Below are 15,666 nucleotides of genomic sequence, written 5' to 3'. Positions count from 1 at the left end.
AACCACACAAAATACTTTTATTCATAACATCTCTTTTCCATAGCCACATGTAATTAACTCTAGATTGGCTGTATTTGTGGGAGGAAAACTGGACTATGGATATTTCCACACATTTCTATTGGAATGAGTATATTATGTGATATCCTTTCTCCCACAGAAGATTCATTTCACAATTATAGCTTTCTTGGGCTTGCATGAAAATGACTTTGTATTTTCTGAGAACAAATCTACTAATGGTTAGCAGAAAGTACTTTAGAAACATGATGGGTGGCAGTGGGAAGCCACTTTGGAATGTAAAATGTACCCTAGATAATCCACAGGTAGACAATTGGAAATATGCTAAAAGCCAAAACAATTATGCATGCTACATGGTAATGAACAAATGAACTTATTGAAAATTAAGGTTACATTCTAGTTCCATATTTCTAACAGCCTGCTGGACATTTTCTTCCATCTGTCCTACTGATATTTCAGCATGCCTCAAATGGAACTCCTCATGTTGTCAAAATTCATCTCTTCTTTCAGTCCCTCAGTTTCTGCTGATATCATTGTGATCCACCTAGTTAACTCAGGCTTAAAATAAGAGTGATCACTCCTGTTCTTCCTTTCACCTCTTCCCCACCTCCATTCAGTTGCCAAATCCTGTTGGCTTTTTTTACCTCCATGTCTTTCTGCTCCTTCAGTCATCCCTATCTTCATCTCTCTCATGCACTGTTGTAATAGCATCTGAACTGCTCTTTCAGTCTCTCCAATCTATCCTTCACAACCATCACATAGATAATATTATAGCTTTGCTCACTCCACTCAACTGCCATAAATCTTGCAATGCTTGTCCATTGCCTACCAAATAAAGCACAAATTCCTTATCACAGGTTGGAAGGTCCTTTGCAATCTTGGTCCAGCTCCTCCTGGCTTTTACTTTTCACACATCCTCCACATTTCAGCTGTATTTCACCCTATTCCCCACTTCATACACTTTATTATCTGGCCTAATCATGAATACTCTCCATTAACCATTTTTGCCCATTTCATTCCTTGTGCTTAGAATCTCAAAAAAATTTACATAATAACTTTATTATATATTTAAAAGGAATAGCAGATTGTACATAATAGATTTGCCATTTCATGTGCAATCATCTTTTTTGATTATACTATGTTATGGAAATGCTTGTTTTATTCCAAAAAATATATAAAAAAGAATCTCCTTCTCCCACCCCTATTGCAATTTGACTTATCCTTCATGGTGCAGCTCTATTGCCACCTTTCCCCCAATAGCCCTAGATTGGAAAAAAAAGATCTTTTCTCCCTCAAAACATTCATATGTATTCTGTACCATGTATATTCATTTTCCATTGCAGCTTTTTTTGGCATAAGCCTTATCTGCCTTAATAGAGTACAAGTTTCTTGAGGTAAGGGAATGCATCGTATTTAGCTTGTTATTTTTCAGATTTTTACAACACAGGTACTTAAGAATGTTGGTTGAATTTTTGAATTTATCACTGACAAAGAATTTCTTGTCATCCTGTTTCTTATAAAAGAGTATAGGTCATTTTTCACTCTTTACTAGTCTTTCTACACCAGCCTTTAAAGAATGATGAATAAATCTGGCCCCTCATGACAACAATAGGCTGTTTGAGACTACTGACCCCTCACATTAAAAAGTAAGCTGTGCCCCTTTTTATTGTTTGCAAACAAAGAGGAAATTACTTACCTAAAAACTTATGTAAGGTCACCATGTCTAACTGAAAATGATGAATAAGCCCATGGGTGTTGAAGAGGTGGCACAGCAACGTGACCAGGCTGTTTCCTAAAGGAAAATGTAAATGTCAGTAAACAAAAAAGATGTTCACAAAATCTGATATCAACCCTCCTCACCCCCTAATAATGGGCTTCTTAATTTGACATCCATAAACACTTTAGGGGGCTGTGTATTGATTTTAGGAGGGGGGTCTGTGAACTTGGAGGGGAAAATTACATCTTTATATGGTTTTATCCATATTTCATTTTAATCATATTACTAGTTTCCTTTATAAACCTTTGCATTTTATTTGATGCATTTAAAAACTTGATTCTGAGAAGAGGTCTATAGGTTTCACCAGACTGACAACAGGGTCCATGACATAAAAGAGGTTCAGAAATCCCTGCTCTAATGGAATTAATTTTCCAATTTATTTTTGAAACATTTTAGGAGGAATGAGGACATCATTATGGCCTAGTCTAACTTAGGTTTTCCTGTGAGCTATTTATTTATTTATTTATCCATTCATTCATTCATTTATTCATTCACTCATTTATTTATTTATTCATTCATTCATTTATTTATTTATTGCAGGACAATGAGGGTTAAGTGACTTGCCCAGGGTCACACAGCTAGTAAGTGTCAAGTGTCTGAGGCTGGATTTGAACTCAGATCCTCCTGAATCCAGGGCCAGTGCTCTATCCACTGCACCACCTCACTGCCCCATGGTAAGATATTTTCATAAAAACCAGTATTTTCCAAAATAAAACAATTAAGGGAAAAGAGTGGCATTGTTTTATATATTTTTAGAAATCTCTTGAATGTCTGGGTTAATAAGAGACAGTTGGAGTCACACATCTGTTTCTGCATCCATCTGTGCAATACGTTGTTTCGGTTGAAATATATGAAGATAATCTGGCCTTATAGAGATATGTGTTTGGGGAAGGGAGGAATATTTTAATAGGCAAATAATGTCAATATTATTATGAAAATAATTTTTACCTGGCAGTCCCCTTGTTAGAATCTCAGGGTCTAAAGAGCAGTGGTCTAAGGATCATACTTTGATAATGTACTTTTAAGAACTGGTATATAGAGAGAGTTGACCCCAGACTCAGAAAGACAGCATTCAAATCCTTCCTTTGACACATACTGGCTGGTTTCCTTACCAGATATTCTCTATAATGGTTCAATTTTCCTACCTATGTTACCTGTTGTTGTAAAGGAGAATACTTTAGGCATAGTGGACAGAGACTGGGCCTCAAATCAGGAAGAACAGAGTTCAAATCAAGCCACATAAACTGAATAGATGTATGACCTCATAAGTATGTCCCTTAATCTCTGTTTGCTTCAGTTTCCTCAACTATAAAATGTGGATAGTAATAGCATCTACCTCTCAGGGCTGTTGTGAGAGTCAAATGAGATATTTGTAAAGTGCCTGGCACTTGGTAGATACTATGTACATGCTATTATTATTGTTATTATTATAATTATCTATTTCTATAACATGAAACTGCTGTTATAATTAGTATAATAAAAATAGGTTTTCTTAGCATCATCATGATAGCATATATTTAGGGGCAGCTAGGTGGCGCAGTGGATAGAGCACTGGCCCTGGATTCAGGTGGACCTGAGTTCAAATCTAGCCTCAGACACTTGACACTAGCTGTATGACCCTGGGCAAGTCACTTAACTCCAATTGCCTTGCCCCCCCCCCCAAAAAAAAGATAGTATATATTTAGAGTTAGGCAGGACCTTAGAGATTATCTACTGTAACTCCTTCATTTTAAGATTTTTTTTTTTTGGGTGAGGCAATTGGGGTTAAGTGACTTGCCCAGGGTCACACAGCTAGTAAGTGTCAAGCATCTGAGGTCGGATTTGAACTCAGGTACTCCTGATTCTAGTGCCTGTACTCTATCCACTGCGCCACCTAGCTGCCCCTAACTCCTTCATTTTAAAGATGAAGAAACCAAGGCCTGGAAGCTAAGCACCTTGTCCAAAGTAACACAGGATGCAAATGTTAAAGTCAGAATTTGAACCCAGGTCTTTTGACTCCAAATTCAATGATTCTTCCCTTATATTATCTCATTAAGTTTGGGTGGCATCAGTTCATTCCTTTATAATTGTACCTTATACAGCCATAGTCATTTGACTATAGAATAAATCCTAAGAAGAGTTATATCTACTATATACAGAGTAATTTTAGCCAATTGACCAGAAAATTGAATTTTGCTTAACAAAATACTACCACCACAGAATATGACCTTTTTTTATTCCTATTATTTTTTCAGCCAGGTAAGGTATGTAATTTTCTTTAGCTCTCAGCTACCTGTTTGATATTCAGTTATATTTAGGCAGGTTTTATGAAGGGATTGATGAACACAACTCATTTTTTTTTGTTTTACTATGTTTTGTTTTAAATATGGAACCCTTCTCAGGCAAAAGAATAATGTGGTCATCTGCATGACCCCATTTGGGGTTTTCTTTCATGTTTTTTTGCCATTGAGAAAGGTTCCATTTACAAAATAAAACAAATCATTACAGATGAACTGAATTTCAGAGTTGGAAGAGAGTAGTGTTCTAATTGGCACTTGAGTGGGAGTTATCTCAATATCACCAATAAGTGGCCAACCATGAATGCGTCTAGTAAAAGAACCTACCACCCTTGGGACAGTCCTTCAGACAGCCCATGCCACTTTTATACAAATATACATTTTAAGGAAGTTTTGCTCTTTGGGGATGAGGAAAACTAATCTGAAATTAATAATTCATATGTCAGCACTTCCAATACTTGAGGACATCTAGCATTTTTCATGATCACACATCAACTGAGTCATATATTGCATTATGTCTAGTCTTCTCCCCATCATAGTCTCTTCCATGCTTGTCAATGGCAGCTTATCAACAGCTGTCTTAAAAGGTGACATCCAGAACTGAACACTGCCCTACCAAGGTGTCTTGACTTGGGTGAACTACAAAGTGACCATTGCCTTCCTTGATCTTTCTCTTAATAAAGCTTCAGGTCACATGAGCCTTTTTATTTTATTTTATTTTTAATTTTTTTACTGTAATGTCACAGTTGAGCCTGAAGTCCACTCAAACTCCCAAATATTTTTCAGATGAGCCATTTTTTGGTCATGCCTTTCTCATCCTGTACTTGCTTCTTGAGTCCAAGTATAGGACTTCAAATTTACTTTTATTACATTTCATTTTTATTAGATTTTACCCTTCATTCTAGACCATCAAGATATTTCTGGAATGTTACTTTGGGGGGGGGGAAGGGCAATGAGGGTTAAGTGACTTGCCCAGGTTCACACAGCTAAATAAGTGTCAAATGTCTGAGGCTGGATTTGAACTCAGGTCCTCCTGAATCAAGGGCCAGTGCTTTATCCACTGCACCACCTAGCTGCCCCCGGAATGTTACTTTAACAACATGACTCCAACTGTTAACATCTCTCCCCCACTCCATTATCATTTATCTATTTTCTGTCTATTTTGTGGTTGGTTTTGTGTGTGTGTGTGTGTGTGTGTGTGTGTGTGTGTGTTTTGCGCTGGGCAATGAGGGTTAAGTGACTTGCCCAGGGTCACACAGCTAGTAAGTGTCAAGTGTCTGAGGTCGGATTTGAACTCAGGTCCTCCTGAATCCAGGGCCAATGCTTTATCCACTGCGCCACCTAGCTGCCCCCTTTCTGTCTATTTTGGATCCAACTATATGTATATGTTGTTTCTCTTTGCTAGATCTTAAGTTTCTTGTGGGCAGGAACTGTTTCACTCTTACCTTCCCCCCCCCCCACTCTTACCTTTGTATCTCTAGCACCTAGCATAGAAGCACATTTGTTGTTGTTGAGTCATTTCAGTTGTGTCCTACTCTTCATGACCCCAGCAAAGATATTGGAGTGGTTTACCATTTCCTTCTCTAGCTCATTTTATAGATGAGGAAACTGAAGCAGAGTTAAGTGACTTGCCCAGGGTCACTCAGCTAGTAAGTGTCTCAGGCCAGATTTGAAGATGAGTCATTTTGACTCCAGGACAAGTGCTTTATCCAGTGTACCACCTAGCTGCCCATAGTAGCACATAGTAGATGCCTAATAAATTCAATTAATTGACTCTGGATTCTAAGGTATTATTAACTATCTCTTCCAGTTTTGTGTCTTCTGCAAATTCGATAAGCAGCCACCTACACCTTTTATTCTGATTATGGTTACAAATGTTAATGAGCACAGAGTCTTGGGCAAATCCTATGGTATGAGATTTCCTTCTAGGTTGTAACTGATCCATCAATGATGGCTCTTTGAGTTTCTTCATTCAAATACTTCAGGGTCTACCTAACTGTAATATCATCTAACTCATATCTCATTGTCTTGTCCACAAGGATAGAACAATAGATTTTGTCAAAAGCTTTACTGAAATCAAGGGATACAGACTAGACTTATGATTTCATTAATATAGGAAACTTAGATGGGGGCATGCCCTCTACCTAGGCAAATGGGTAACTTCTCTGAAAAGTATCATCTTAAAGAGAGGACTAGGGGACTTTTAAAGCATAGCTAGAAAGGTTAAGAGACCTGGCAGGATCACATAGCCAGTTATGTGTCAGAGGCACAAATGAACCAAAGTTTTCCTGGCTCTAAAGGCTTCCTATTGATTATGCCCAGCTATAACGGATATCTCTATCTTGATTTTTTTATATCTATCTCTATATCCCCATACATAAAAACTTTTTGTTGTCATTGTTCAATCGTTTTCATTTATGTCCAATTCTTTGTGACCCCATTTTTGGGTTTTCTTGGCAAAAATACTGCAGTAGTTTGCAATTTTCTTTTTCAGGCAAAGATAAGTGACTTGTCCAGGGTCACATTGCTAGTATCTGGGGCTGGATTTGAACTCAGGAAGGTGAGTCTTCTTGATTCTGAGCCCAGTGCTCTATACATTGTGCCACCTAATTGCTCTACATAGATGTTAGATATATAATTATAAAATGAAATTCTGTGAGACTACTTGTGATAATTTCATTATATAATTATATATATATATATATATGTTAGGTATATAATTATATAATGAAATTCTGTGAGGCTACTTATGATATGTTAAAACTCTGTGTTTATATTAAAATAACATTGGAATAATGAAAAGAACATGAACTTGGGCCAAAGCAGTGGATAGAGAACACAGGGCCTGGAATCAGGAAGCCCTGAGTTCAAATCCAACTTTAGGTACTTACTGGCTGAGTAACCTTTGGCAAGTCACCTAACCTCTATTTGCCTCAGTTTCCTCAAATGTAAAATGGGGATAATAATAGCATCTACCTCTCAGGGTAATGTGAGGATCAAATGAGATAGTAATTATAAAGTACTCAGCATAGTGCTAGGCACATGTATAAATACTTATTCCCTTCCCATTCCTGATTGAGGAGTGCAGTAGTTTTTATTTGACAGAGTAGTTTAGAGAGTTTCTTTTTTTTGGGGGGGGGTTGTGCAGAATATCATTTGTCTGGACCTTTATTCTTTTATTAATGTGTTTAAAAATTTTTTTAATTTTTAATTTTTTTGTATTAATTTTTTTGTATTTTTGTATTGTTTTTACCTTTCTTCTTCTTTTTTTTTTTTGTGAGGCAATTGGGGTTAAGTGACTTGCCCAGGACCACACAGCTAGTAAGTGTTAAGTGTCTGAGGCCGGATTTGAACTCAGTTCCTCCTGACTCCAGGGCTGGTGCTCTATCCACGGTGCTACCTAGCTGCCCCAGGACCTTTATGTTAGAGTGAGTCCTGTTCTCCATACAACCTAGAAAGCTTTGCATAAGAAATGTATGGACAATGTCTAGCTCCTTATGATGGCCAGTCATTTCACAGCCTATAACTCTCATAGTGCATGTCCCATTAATGGAAGAGCTAATTGATTGGTACCATCTTTGTAGGTGAAATCCCACAAAAAATGTTTTAAATGTTAGTGGTTCATGTGATTCAGAAAAGCTAATATATTTCACCACAGCATAGTTTGAGCAACAGATTGATGATAGTTCAACATAAGATGACCTCAAAATTTTTCTGTGAAAAGCCACAGAGAAATTTTCATGGGTCAACCTATATGGCAGAAAAATCAGTCAGAAAAGCATTGGCAAATTGCTGGTGTTTTAGGATAAGTACTTAATTCATCTGGGGCCCTAAATTAGATCTAGATGACAATCTAGATCTAAATTAGATAGATATAGGTGCTTTATGAAGCTTAAATGAAATAATTATTATAAAGCACTTAGCAAACCTTAAAATGTTATAAAAATGCCAGTTATAGGGGCAGCTAGGTGGCACAGTGGATAGAGCACCGGCCCTGGAGTCAGGAGTACCTGAGTTCAAATCCAGCCTCAGACACTTAACACTTACTAGCTGTGTGACCCTGGGCAAGTCACTTAACCCCAATTGCCTTACTAAAAAAAAAAAAGGCCAGTTATTATCACCATCACTATTATTATTAGACTCCAGTTACTGACCTCTCAGTCTGGAAATGATTTCATTCTCTGAGCCTTCTATTACACTTTTTTTTTTTTTTGCGGGGCAAAGGGGGTTAAGTGACTTGCCCAGGGTCACACAGCCAGTAAGTGTCAAGTGTCTGAGGCCAGATTTGAACTCAGGTACTCCTGAATCCAAGGCTGGTGCTTTATCCGCTGCGCCACCTAGCTGCCCCCTTCTATTACACTCTTGATGAATTCAAGTAATGTTCATGGATTAATATATGGGTGTGCTGGTAAAATGTTTAGCAATTAGTCTCTCAAAAAAAAATCATGCCACATGCTTTTGAATTTTAGTGACATTTTATTAAGTATAGATAATCAATAAAACAATAACTCAAGCCCTGACTTGTAGTAATTTCTGATATGTAAATGCTTATATAATCGGTTCTCACAAGCTGGTTAGAGTTGGCTCCAGCTGACCCCCAGGTAGACCCTATTTTTGCATTGCTTTCCATTTTCTACCACAATCATATAATCCTACTGAAAAAGTAACCATAGTACACTAAGTGTTTCTCCTGATAATGCTAAACATGTTATATAAATGGATACAACATTTTTTGTTAAGTCCTATGACATTCGGCCTTATGATATTATTTCTAAACTCACATCACTATTAAATTGCTCATATGTTGGTACCCCTTTTTTGAAATGGGAGCTAGGAATAAGCTCAGTTAATGTGATTCAGGCCAACAAGGTCTAAGCTGAATCTGCTATTACAGTATCATCATAACTTTTAACCCTGTTTGCCTCAGTTCCTCATCTATAAAATGGGAACACACTGAAGAAGGAAATGGCAAACCACTCCAGTATCTTTGCCAAGAAAACCCCAAATGGGGTCACAAAGAGTCAGATATGACTGAAAATGACTCAACAATAAGCTTGATGCCAACAACACAAACAACCCACAAACCACAACCATCATAAAGGGAAGAGAACCAATGTCAATACCCAGTAATACTGCTACTGTCTTGCCTCTTCCATTCACGGTGTAGTAAAAAGACTGCTAGTTTTTTTGTTTTTTGTTTTTTTTTAGTGAGGCAGTTGGGGTTAAGCGACTTGCCCAGGGTCACACAGCTAGTAAGTGTCAAGTGTCTCAGGCCGGATTTGAACTCAGGTACTCCTGACTCCAGGGCCAGTGCTCTATTCACTGCGCCACCTAGCTGCCCCAAGAGTGTTAGTTTTGAAGTCCAAAGGACCTGGTTTGACATCCTAGGTCTGGCAGTTACTACCTTGTTTGGCTTTGGGAAATGACCTAGTCTCTTCAGACCCCAACTATAAAATGAGGGCTTTGCATTAGGTTACCTCTTGGGTCTCATCCATCTCTTATATTGATGACTTTCTGACCTAGCACTTGTTCAGTACTTTCATAGCCAGTGACAGCTGTCCTGCTGCCTCTTGTTGAGTGACTCATGCCCAACTGCTCTATCACCACTCCATTCCTTTGAAACAAGACTTATCTTCCTTAATACTAAATGACTGCCATATACCAATCATCTCACTATTTCTTGAAACCAATAAATGCTTCTTGCAATTGCAATGAATTACTTTTCATCTCGCTGTTCCTGTAGCAGTGAGACTTATGAAAGGAACTTTACCCTTGGCACTGTAAGCGATAGTGCCTGCATACCCCTCCATGGAACAGCCTTACAAAAGTCCTGCCTCCTGACATTAGTATCATTATTGGGTTTTTTTTTTGGTGAGGCAATTGGGGTTAAGTGACTTGCCTAGGGTCACACAGCTAGTGTTAAGTGTCTGAGGCCAGATTTAAACTCAGGTCTTCCTGACTCCAGGGCTGGTGCTCTATCCACTGCTCCACCTAGCTGCCCCCATTAGTATCATTATTAATAAGAATTATGATGATGACAGTGGTGGTGATGGTGGTAATGATAATAAGCATGTATATACATATATATGTGTGTGTGTGTGTGTGTGTGTGTAATTTGATCCTCACAACAACTCTATGGAGTAGGCGCTATTATTCTCCCCATTTTACAGATGAGAAAACTGAGGTCAAAAGAGGTTAAAATTATTTGCTTAAGGTTACACAGCTAATAAGTGTCTGAGGTGGAATTTTTGAACTCAGATTTTCCTTGTCTCCAAGTTGAGAATATTTACTAGCATGAACCACCTACTTGTCATAAAAATAGGGACCGTTCATTTTGTTTAGGTTGCCTGTAAAGTCTAATACCATTGATTAACTGCTAATTCACTGTGCTCTCAAGACTTGGGCAAAGGGTTCTTTGAGGAAGAAATTTAGTCTGTAATTTTAAAAAGTGTTCTGGCACTATTAACAATAAATAGTCAGAGCATAGAGGAGAGAAATATTCAGAAATTAAAATGATGGAGAAGCAAAAGATATCAACAAAACATTAAAAAAAGATAAATGGTCAAATGGTAAGGAACTTCTTCCTGGAAGAAACTACATCTACATCTACAGATAAGTAAGGGCTGAAACATGCCAGCTGATACATGTTAAGATTCTTTAAAGCACTTTAAATTATCTGCTTTTGTTCTCATAACAATTCTATAAACTATACACAACAGGTGTTATCCCCACTTTACAGATGAGGCAATTGGTTTAGATTGAAATGACCTGGTTATTATAATCATACAGCTAGTAATTGTAAAAAGCGGGATTCAAACAAACCTGACTTCTAAGTCCAGATCTTGCCCACTTTCCATTGTACAGCTGCCTCACAAAGAAAAAAAAGTATGTGTGTGTGGGGGTAGGAAACATCTTAAGGCCATGGGGACAAACTTTCTTTACTCTGACCCTGTTTATGTAATAAAGTCTCCATGCATGTTCAGAGCAGTGGAAGAATGATTGTTTGGCCAGAAATGAGGAATGATTTTTAGATTTATGAAAGATGTAAAAAAATCCAACCCAAAACAAACAGGAAATGTGATACAGATTGGTTAATAAATAAATGATCTCATGGAAATCGTTGTAAGTTAAGGCTTCTTATTCCAAAGAGAATTCTTTTAGATGACTTACCATTTGTCAAGCGATCAAATAGGAAGATGTCAAAATCCCACATTCCCACTTTGGAGAGCATATGCTGAAAATGCAAATAGCAAACAGCCAAATGGATGAGTCATGTCACAGATTATAAAACTCACTTTGACAAATAATCACATTAAACAATAAAAAAGCGCTGTTTGTATACAGTTGAAGGAAACATCATAGACGTATCCTCTCAAAAACGAGATTCCAAAAGAGCAAATCTTAACTTTATTCTAATAGAAGAAAGAAGATTCTTTCTGCCTCATTTGAATTTATTTGTATAAGTGTGGTCCAAATGGCAAGCTACAATCAATAGCCCTGGTTGGAAATGTTATCTCTAACTAAAAATGACATCAAAACCAGTAATGAGCACACATTAAGTTTATTAAACAAATATTGGGAGATTGAGTTCTTGATTATCCAGGCTAATGGAGCAGACATGTGGAACATAATTTTATACTAATTTATTTTGTTTTTAAATGTATTAACCTGAAAACGGCATTTCTGATGTTCCAGGAATTCATATTTCAAGGAAAACAATGAATGCTTTGAAACTTTGACTCTGAAGGACCTGAAAAGTGATCTCATATTTCCATCTCCCCTCCTTGTTTTAACTCATTCTTGTTAACTCAACTTATCGTGTTTTAAGAGTAGAAAGCATAACCTGTTTGACTCAAAACACAAATATAGAGGACTGATGATAAAAGTGTACATTAATGTGATGGATCTTGGTTTACAAACCACCATCATTAGCCAATGATCATATGGGGCCTTTTATTGTGACATCATATGGCCAAACTTCTTTTTTCTACTCAAGCCTATTCAAGAAGCTTTTATTAAATATTTACTGTGAGCCAGGACTGTGCTAGGTGTTGGAGATACAAAGGTAAAAAATGAAAAAAATCCCTGACAGCAAGGGACTTTTTATTGGGAGAAACAATATATGTGTAGTTAAGGGCAAAATATGTAGAAAATAAAGGTTTATTTACTTATATCTATCAGTTTATCTATTTGTGTGGTGTGTGTGTGTGTGTGTGTGTGTGTGTGTGTGTATTGCTTACAATTAGGTTGTTCTCACAGTCATAGCCAGGTATTGTAGAAGTTTTTATGAAGCTACTAGGAGAAACTTTTCTGAACTTCTTCAAGAACTCCAGTCAATAATATTTGGAGAGTTATGGTACAAAGGATTTGAATTCAGTTCATCTGAAAGAAACTACCCTTCCTTATTTAGGTTATATTTATATCATAAAATGGATCAGGGGAATTTATTGGGTTAATTTGAGGGTATAAAATCTGGCTGAATAATTCATCGTGGCAAAAACATTTGGTGAATAAAAATTCACTTGATAATTTCCAACTCTCCATTCCACTTTGTGCTGTACAAATAAACCCAGGTTTTGGACATAGAGTTGTTGCAGGGGAAAATATTAGGTGATCCTCAGGGGAAAATATTGAGCGCTTCTCTGACTGTTCTATTTTAGAGTAGTGAATTTAAGAGGACCAGCCCATTATACATCTGAGAAAGGGCACCAACAGAAAAAGGGTTCTTACTCTTGCCTGGCCCAGGTAGTCTTCATCCAGGAAGTGCAGAGGGGATGGAGGTATAGCTCCTCGGAGTAGCCGGGATGCATGGAAATATCTTTGAAAGCTCAGCAGTCTTTTTACTTTCTTCTTGGTACCAATTTCCCCTGAGTGTGCTGTGTCTATGAAAAGAGATCAGAGAGGAAACTGTAATGAAAAAACAAAGGGATGCAAGACTATCCTTAAAAATTATTACTGCTTGGGGCAGGTAGGTGGTGCAGTGGATAGAGCACCGGCCCTGGAGTCAGGAGGAACTGAGTTCAAATCCGGCCTTAGACACTTAACACTTACTAGCTGTGTGACCCTGGGCAAGTCACTTAACCCCAATTGCCTCACTGAAAAAAAAAATTATCACTGTTTACCAAATACAAATGCTGTAGGATTTGGGGAAGGGCAAAAAGCTAGCCCTCCTATTTTTTTTTTTTTGGCATAGTGGTTGGTATAGTCTTGGTGTAGTTGCTGAATCCCAATGAGGAAACTTCCTGTACCAATGCAGATAGCTACCTCTTTTGCAGTTGCCTAGGGGAACTGAGAGGTTAAGAAACTAAAAGTCAAAGGATTTATTTTTTTTCTAACTCCTATAAAAATATACAGATCCCAAAGATTTCCTGAAAACTTATGATCTATCTGTATAATTCGCTGGGTAAAATGATATAACTTTATATAGGTGCAATGTTTTCTTATAGCTAGTTGTGGTGTTTGGTAGTTTTCAGTCGTGTCTGACTTTTCTTGATCCCATTTGGGGTTTTCTTGGCAAAGATGTTGGAGTAGTTTGCCATTCCCTTCTTCAGCTCATTCGACAGATGAGGAACCTGAGGCAAACAGGGTTAAGTGACTTGCCCAGGGTCACACAGCCAGTAAGTGTCCCCGAGGACTTGTTGACTCTGAGGCTGAGCCTTTATCTACAAAACACACGTGTCTTATTTAATGCTTTTGAAGGTACACAGACTTTATATATTAAGGTACTAATTTGTTATTGGTGGTTCTGACATGGATAATATGAGAACTTTGTTCTTATATCAGGCTTGAGCTATACTTTTTTTTTTTTTTTGGTGGGGCAATGGGAGTTAAGTGACTTGCCCAGGGTCACACAGCTAGTAAGTGTCAAGTGTCTGAGACTGGATTTGAACTCAGGTCCTCCTGAATCCAGGGCTGGTGCTTTATACACAGTACCACCTAGCTGCCCCGAGCTATACTTTTGTTTTGTTTTGTGGGGCAATGAGGGTTAAGTGACTTGCCCAGGGTCACACAGCTAGTGTCAAGTATCTGAGGCTGGATTTGAACTCAGGTCCTCCTGAATCCAAGGCCAGTGCTTTATCCACTGCGCCACCTAGCTGCCCCCCCCCAGCTATACTTTTAAGATAAATAATCATGCTTTCTATTTACATGTTTAAATTGAGATTTATGAATACGAGACCAGATTTTTCATAGACTACATTACTAATCTGAGTGAAATCTTTAGCTGAGACAAATCTAATCATGGGTAGGACTATTCGACTTCAGCTTTTAATCTCTTTGACCAGTAGGTGAATAGCAAAACATTATGCTTGTTTATAATTGATCAAAGTGAGGCACAAAAGAGGAAAGGTAAGATAATTTCCATTCAGTTTACAAGTACTTATGAAGTGCCTACTGTGTGCTATGACTGCTGTGAGACAGTGGCAAATACCTAATAATTAGAGCACTGAAGTGAATTAAGACTTCTTGGCATCCACCAAAGATTCAATAAAGTGCATTTTTTTTTTTTTTTTGCGGGGGAGACAATTGGGATTACATGACTTGCTCAGGGTTATACAGCTAATAAACGTCTGAGGCTGGATTTGAACTCAGTACCTTTTGGCTCCAGAATTTGTGCTCTATCCATTGCACCACCAGCTGCCTCACATGTAAACTTCTTAAGGGAAATGTACTTTTTCATTACTGGCCATAGAAGACTGATTTGCCAGCAAATATTTAATTAATTACATATAATTATATTGATTAATATGCTATATATGTCTTCCAAATCCTTCTAGATCAAAAGATTTTTAGAAGAAGGGTCATGGCATGTTGAATGGTCCTTCAGTGGAGGATCTACATTTGGGAGGAAAGGAACAAGGGTCATGTGTAAAGAAGCAGCATGGATAGGTTTGCTTTGTACTGTTGGAAGGAGTGCCCACTTTGATTAGATCACAGATTCACTGAAGCATCAAAATAAATCTTCCAAATGAAAATGTAATGATAGAAATGACTGTTCAGAAATCCTAATAACACACTAATTACACTGAGATCAAGGTTTAGCCCTTTTAAAACACTATGACTCCTATCCCCAGCTTTCCGTATACTCTTTCCCAACCCTGTATCTATCATTCTAAGTTTTATATACAAAAGAAAATGCTGTGATAAACTTAACTTTGAATCTGAAGCATGCTTCCTATAATTCTTTGCTTCTTTCATGTCCTGATTTGAAGATAATTTAAGTTTTTGGTTGATCAAATTTCCAATTTATAATGACAGGGTAGTAATTTGGACAGCAGAAAACCAAGGAAAAAAGGGATGGAAAAGTCTCCTTATATATACACTTCTTGCCCCAGTGATAATGAACAACTAGAAATAGGAAAGCTTTCTTAAGACTACTCATGCAAATGTATATGGAAAACCCAATGCTAGATAATTTAGGGGGAAACATGCAAGCACTCACACATGCATCTTACTCTTATAATAACTTGATATTAGAGAAGAAAAATATTTTAATTAAAAAAGTCTAGATAGCTGCTTCTCTTAGATTATGGTCACTATCTTGATGTGAAGTACCTATCTGAGAGGCTAATGGTCTGGAAACATTTATACATGAAAAGT

At 37.5% G+C, this 15,666-nt stretch overlaps 1 protein-coding gene across 3 annotated transcripts in view; it reads right to left on the bottom strand.

The window, feature by feature from the left end:
• Positions 1–15,666, bottom strand: part of PDE7B (phosphodiesterase 7B) — a 455,595-nt gene that overhangs the window by 46,563 nt on the left and 393,366 nt on the right. For all 3 annotated transcript variants that reach the window (XM_043962873.1, XM_043962874.1, XM_043962871.1), the window contains 3 exons: positions 12,799–12,950; positions 11,239–11,302; positions 1,712–1,807 (listed from right to left, as the gene is read on the bottom strand). In XM_043962873.1, the coding sequence (XP_043818808.1) occupies positions 1,712–1,807; positions 11,239–11,302; positions 12,799–12,950 (312 nt within the window). The remainder of the gene's footprint in view (positions 1–1,711; positions 1,808–11,238; positions 11,303–12,798; positions 12,951–15,666) is intronic.

This window comes from Dromiciops gliroides, chromosome 4 (genome assembly GCF_019393635.1).
Source record: "Dromiciops gliroides isolate mDroGli1 chromosome 4, mDroGli1.pri, whole genome shotgun sequence".
NCBI classification, from domain to species: Eukaryota; Metazoa; Chordata; class Mammalia; order Microbiotheria; family Microbiotheriidae; genus Dromiciops; species Dromiciops gliroides.
The sequence above is the reverse complement of the archived record's forward strand: the minus strand, read 5'-3'. Positions and strand labels throughout refer to the sequence as shown.